The following is a 6,451-nucleotide window of genomic DNA, read 5'->3' as shown; positions in this document are numbered from 1 at the left end:
AATAAACTGTAATTACAGCGCCAGTGCCCAAGAGTGGTCAAATTATGTTCGCCAAAAGCTGAACAATGAATCCAAATGGTTTCCTTGCTTTGTTTGTTGAATCCACAAATTCAAAATGCAATGCGCATGTGAATATTCCCGGCAGAGTGCCAATCGAGTAAACTTCAAAATCCCATCTCTTCACCAAACGATGTAGTGATCCAACACACCAGGAAGTAGTAGAATTATTCCTTTTATTCGTAAGTAACTCCGTACATAAAGGTTCTGCAGGTCAAACTTGGCAATGCTGCGACATTCCATGTCAAGACATAAATTTCACATTATAATACTGCATCATACAGTTCTACACTCTACATTCCCTAACCTTAGTATACATATAATTCCACTACTACAGACTGATTTCACTCGTCAATAAAACTGAATAGTTTAAAATAAATTCCGTGAGCTCTTTCTAAAACAGTGCCATCGAAGTCACTTGTTAGCCCAAAGTCTGTCAACAGATGGCGCCCTACGGTTAAAATTCTAAAACATTAACAACCAGCTCAGAAAAATAGGCTCATAAAATATTTTAAAATGCATGTCCGTTTCAAACCTACAAGAGAAACTTCCTAAAGTTTCAGAAGACGACCGGTGTATTTGAGATAGACGCATGGGACTTTCAGTTGCCAGCGTGCTCCGAGCGAGGGAGAGAGAGCGGTCTGGGGAAGGCTCTGCGGTGTGTTTCTTTTGTCCAATAGGAAGCGCTGATGTCGAAAGCTGCGCGTGCACCCTATCTTCTCAAAGTTCAAGTCTCTCTCCGCCCCCTCGGCCCACTTCGTTCCTCGCAGTCACCAGGCGGAGAGCAGCATGGACACCGCGGGCAAAGTAAGAGCCGGTGTTCCGCGGAAGGGAGCGGTGGGTTCGGCAAGCGAGGCGAGGCAGGCGCGTGTTACAAATATGCACGAGGCTGGCTGCTTGCCTAGGTTGCACGCGACGTTCAAGTACCACTGGACTGATTGCTTGGGGGCTGCGGAGGGGCAGTCTATGGTGGTCACTGACGTGCAGCGCTGAAGCGGGGTTCCCTAGAGGTTCAGATTACGGTTTGTTTTCCACGACCATTGCAGGGGATAGGGATTCGGTGTATGGCACAGCAGTCCCTAGTGGGCCCAGCTGGACGTTTTTTCGGGCTCCGTCTGTTAATTGAGTAACTTGCGAATGAGACCCAAAGCTGCATCCAAACTCTCCGTTGCGTTCACATCACATATTCTCAGCTAAAGTATTGCTTGGGCTTGAGGTGCCAAAGAATTTCAGAGCAACTTTGTTCCGATACAAGGTTATTATTAATATGTACATTTATCAGGGAAATTACCCAAAGGTGCCAGAGCGCTTTTCAGGGCAAATATTTCGTTACATGGAAGTTATTGATTGTTTAATATCGACGATGCATCTATAAATAATTACTAAGAATTGATAATATAAACAGGTAAATCCTTACATAAAAAAGAATGTACAAAACCTTTAAAAAGTTCTAAGTAATATATGCAGAGTACGAAGGTCAGGGCTTTAAGTTTGGGGGGCGGGGTGTCTGAGCACCCCCAGTTTTTTTGAGGGGCATCGAAACAGGTTTCTAGGGAGCTCTATTTTCGGGCCTCAAAGGTAGGGTGACCAGACTTCCAGTTTCTTTGTTGGTGTTTCAGGTGAGCATGCGCGTGCACTGCTTAAGCAAATCAAGCTAATGTGCTCCCAGTACCCCTGGCATCCCCACACCAGCTCGATCAGAGGCGCAACTAGAGTTCCCACAAGTCCTTGGTAGTGTGTTTTCATTTCACCATTATGTCGATCAATGGTAACTCAATTGGGATCATTTAGCAGCTTAAACAAGTCAAGTCAAGAGATTTATATAGCGCGCTACATAACCAGAGGGTCTCAAGGCGCTTGAAGAAGGGTAGGGAATTACTTGTCGAATATCCAAGTTTTAAGTTGCTTTCTGAGTAAGGCGAAGGTGAGTGGGAAGTGAGTTCCAGGTTTTAGCTGCTAGGTAGGAGAGGGATCTATCTCCCATGGTGGTTTTGTTGATGCGAGGTACAGTGGCAAGGGCTTGGTTGGAGGATCGTAGCTGGCGGGAGGCGGTGTAGAAGGACAGTCGTGTGTTGAGGCATTCGGGTCCAAGTTCGTAAAGTGCTTTGTGTGCGTGGGTTAGGAGGCGGAAAGTAATCCTCTTATTGACGGGGAGCCAGTGGAGGTTTTTCAGGTGACCAGAGATGTGTTCTTCACGCGGGATGTCTAGTATGAGCCTGGCTGAAGCGTTCTGGATGCGTTGGAGTTTTTTCTGGAGTTTTGCGGTGGTACCGGCGTATAGGGTGTTTCCGTAGTCCAGGCGGCTCGTGACCAGTGCGTGGGTGACCGTTTTTGTAGTTTCGGTGGGGATCCAGCGAAATGTTTTTTTGCGCATGCGAAGAATGTTGAAGCAAGATGAAGAAACGGCGTTGACTTGTCTGTTCATCGAGAGTGAGGAATCCAGGATGACGCCCAGGTTCCGTGCGTGGTCCGTCGGGATGGGTGCTTTTCCAAGGGCTTCTGGCCACCAAGAGTCATCCCAGGCGGAGGGGGAGGTGCCTAAGATGAGGACTTCTGTTTTGTCAGAGTTCAGTTTCAGACGGCTGTGCTTCATCCACTCTGCTACTTCTTTCATTCCTTCATGTAGGTTGGTTTTGGCAGTGTTAGGGTCTCTGGTGAGTGATAGGATCAGTTGAGTGTCATCAGCGTAGGAGATGATGTTGAGGTTGTGTTGGCGTGCGATGACCGCGAGGGGGCTCATGTATACGTTGAAGAGGGTGGGGCTGAGTGAAGATCCTTGTGGTACGCCGCAGATGACTTCAGTGGCCTCTGACTTGAATGGTGGGAGGCGGACTCTCTGGGTTCTTCCGGTGAGGAACGAGGTGATCCATTCCAGTGCTTTTCCTTGGATTCCGACGTTTCTGAGGCGCTGTAAAAGGGTGCTATGACAGACTGTGTCGAAGGCTGCGGAGAGGTCGAGGAGGATGAGGGCGACTGTGTCTCCATTGTCCAGTAGAGTTCGAATGTCGTCTGTTGCTGCGATGAGGGCGGTTTCAGTGCTGTGTTTGGCTCGGAAGCCGGACTGTGAGGAATCGAGGGATTTGTTGGTTTCGAGGAAGGCGGCGAGCTGGTTATTGACAGCTTTCTCGGTGACTTTGGCCGGGAATGGAAGAAGCGAGATGGGGCGGTAGTTTTTAAGTTCGGTGGGGTCAGCTGTGGGTTTTTTCAGAAGGGCGCTGAGTTCTGCGTGTTTCCAGCTTTCCGGGAAGGTGGCGGAGTTGAGGGAGCAGTTGATGACATCTCGGAGGTGTGGTGCTATGATGGAGTCTGCTTTGTTGAAGATGTGGTGAGGGCATGGGTCTGTTGGGGATCCTGAGTGGATGGAGTTCATCAGGCGGATGGTGTCCTCAGTGGAGATTGAGTTCCAGTCATTAAGAATGTTCAAGGGGGGTGAAGGTCCTGCAGAAGGTTGGGTGGGTTGGTCTCCGGGTTGGTTGTCGAAGCTGTTGTGGATGTCTGCGATTTTGTTGTGGAAGAACAAAGCTAGGGAGTCGCAGAGGGCTTGAGAGGGGGTGATGTCGTTGGAGTTGGCTGATGGGTTGGTAAATTCTTTGACGATGTTGAATAATTCCTTGCTGTTGTGGGCGTTGTTATCTAGTCTGTCTTTGAATGCGGCTTTCTTGGCAGACCGGATTAGTTGGTGGTGTATGCGGGTGGCGTTTTTGAAGGCGTCCCTGGTGCTGGTGTTTGGGTCTTTTTTCCAGGCCTTCTCGAGGGAGCGACAGAGTTTCTTGGATTTCTTAAGATCATCGTTGAACCAGGAGGCGTTTTTGCTGCCTACTTTGATATGACGTTTTTTCAACGGTGCTAGGATGTCGGCGCTGTTGGATAGCCATTGGGTGAGGTTAATGGCTGCTTGGTCGGGGTTTGAGGAGTGGGCGGGGGGGTTTAGAAGAAGCGATGAGGAGATCTGGTCGGTGGTGATTTTGTTCCAGTTTCTTCGCAGAGTGGGTTGAGGATGGTTGTGGGTTGTGGTCTTATTGTAGATAAAGTGAACGCAGCTGTGGTCCGTCCAATGAAGAGCTGTGGTGTGACTGAATGAGGCATGTTTGCTGGAGGTGAAGTAGGGTCGAGTGTGTGACCTGCAATGTGGGTGGGGGTGGTGACAAGTTGTTTGAGTCCGAGGTTGGCGAGATTGTCCAGAAGGGTGGTGGCGTTGCTGTCATTGCTCTTTTCCAGGTGAAAGTTGAGGTCTCCCAATAGGATGTATTCTTCAGAGGGGAGGGCGTGTGGGGTGATAAAGTCAGTGATGTCTTCACTGAATTGTGCACGGGGTCCTGGTGGCCTATAGAGGAGGGTGCCTCTGAGTGTGGTTTTGGGGTCGGTGTGGATCTGGAAGTGAAGGTGTTCGGCGCTGGCAAGGTGGACGTCTGAGCTGGTTGAGATGCGGATGGAGTTCTTATGGACGATAGCGATGCCTCCTCCTGTTTGGTCGGTGCGGTCCTTACGGATGATCTTGTAGCCTTCCGGGATGGCAATGGTGATGTCTGGGGCTGATGAGGCGTTCATCCATGTTTCTGTTAGGAAGGCGACGTCCGGGGAGATGGTGTCTAGTAGATTCCAGAGGTCGATGGCGTGCCTGTGGACCGAGCGGGTGTTGAGCAGGATGCATTGTAGGTGGTTGGGGTTGGATATCTGTTGTGTGTTCGTAGATGAGGAGTTGTTCTTGGTGCCGTCAAACTTGCAGGAGTTGCAAGAGAAGGGTCCATGGGTGTGTCCAGGAGCGGCTTGGACGCAGTTGGGGGGACGGCCGGGGTTAAGGGCTAAGAGGGTGGTGGTGTCGTACGTAATGCGGGATGGGTGGGTGGTACGGGGGTCTGGCGCTGGGCGCGGACGGGCGTAGACGGGCTTACCTTTGGCGCGAATGGGGTGCGATCGCTGCGCGTGAACGCTGCGCGCAAGAGCATCTGACATAAGTGGGTGGAAGGGGAGGGGCGAGGGAGGCTCAGCTGGGAGGCGGGGCGTGCTCTAAAGGACGGCCTTGCAGTAAAAACAACAACAAGGAAATGGCGGCGGATGGTCAAGCACTATCAGCAAAGCGCCAGAGAAGAGTGAACGAAGGCACAATGAAAGTGAGTGCGCAGCAGTTATTTGTAAGCAGAAGGAGTGAAGGCAGACTGTAATACTTAACGTCCCAGCAGTCCGAGTGCAATAATCGCGCAACAGGTTAAAATGCCAGATCCCAAGCGCAGCCCACCGAGAGAGTCACAGTGCAAATATTAGGTTACAAGATACAATGCAGATCCCAAGCGCAACACAACGATACCAATATACGCAGGGAGCCAGGGGAGCGACCTCTCACAGCAGCGATGAGACAGACTTCCTGTGATAAACTGCTTACATTTTGATATCTCTTCTTCACTTCTGATCATGGGAAACTTGCTTGTAAAAGTCCAGCCAAACAAAAGTTAGACGTGAAATAATACAAACGTGTTTGCACAGAAGGAAATGTTATGTGACCGCATCATAACAAGGATGTGACAACCTTATTTTGAAAGAGTGAGAACAGCAGGCTGATTTCATGCGCTGCGACGCTAGCTTGCAGCATCACCCAGTTGATTGGAACACCACAAGCCTCTCGGCGTGTTTACCACCAGTGTTAAAGCCACAGAGGGGCCTATTCAGTGTCCTGGCGAATAGCACCCACTGGCATACCCACTGGGTGACGAAGGGAAACCGAGCATATGCACTGTTGAACAAAACGCCTGTGGGCACAGTAGTAGGAAGTGTGGCGATGCAGGGGCTCTAAGAAGGGGTGAAAAGATGACAAAGAATCATTAACATGCAAATGGGCTTTTAAAAACCTGTGAAGTACGGTCGGGAAGCTGTCTCAGCCTGGGCTGCCACACAGGGGCTGAGGGGGCTCTGAGGAGTCCTAGAGCTGACGGCTTGTCAGAGCAGGGGATACTGCTACACTAGTTATCTTTATTTAGACCATGCCCCTACATGGGCCACGCCCCTACATAGGCCACACCCCTCAATGGTTTGCCCTGCCCATTTTAGAGCACCCCCAGTTTTTTTTCCCCACCTAAAGCCCTGACGAAGGTACACATGGCTGTGAAACTTTTTAGGTAGTATGCAGCCGTAAAAAGGTTCAGGGAGTATACGGGTCTGTGCCAAGAGTTGATCACATTGTTTTACCTAAAGTACCCTTGGAAGAGAAGGGCTTCAAGTCTGTTTTTGAAGTCGTCTGTGAGGTAGTGGTTGTGCGCGGCCCGCGCAGGTAAGAGCGGGGCGAGGGTGGGGAGGGTCGACAGACGAAAATGAGGTAAAGTAAAATTAAAAAAAACTAAAACCACTTACCTTGTGAGCGGTGAGAAGGTGGGGCGGGTGGGTCGATAGACAATAATGAGGT

At 50.2% G+C, this 6,451-nt stretch overlaps 1 protein-coding gene across 1 annotated transcript in view; it reads left to right on the top strand.

Annotated features, from left to right (window-relative positions):
- The first annotated feature begins 684 nt into the window (after positions 1–684).
- LOC147728078 (alcohol dehydrogenase class-3) overlaps positions 685–6,451 on the top strand; it is a 181,029-nt gene continuing 175,262 nt past the window's right edge. Inside the window, exon 1 of the mRNA XM_086961962.1 lies at positions 685–864. Coding sequence (XP_086818088.1) covers positions 847–864 — 18 coding nt within the window. The 5' untranslated portion in view covers positions 685–846. The remainder of the gene's footprint in view (positions 865–6,451) is intronic.

This window comes from Lissotriton vulgaris, chromosome 3_1 (genome assembly GCF_964263255.1).
Source record: "Lissotriton vulgaris chromosome 3_1, aLisVul1.2, whole genome shotgun sequence".
In the NCBI taxonomy this organism is placed as follows: Eukaryota; Metazoa; Chordata; class Amphibia; order Caudata; family Salamandridae; genus Lissotriton; species Lissotriton vulgaris.
Note: the sequence above shows the minus strand (reverse complement) of the source record. Positions and strands in the feature narration are given on the sequence as shown.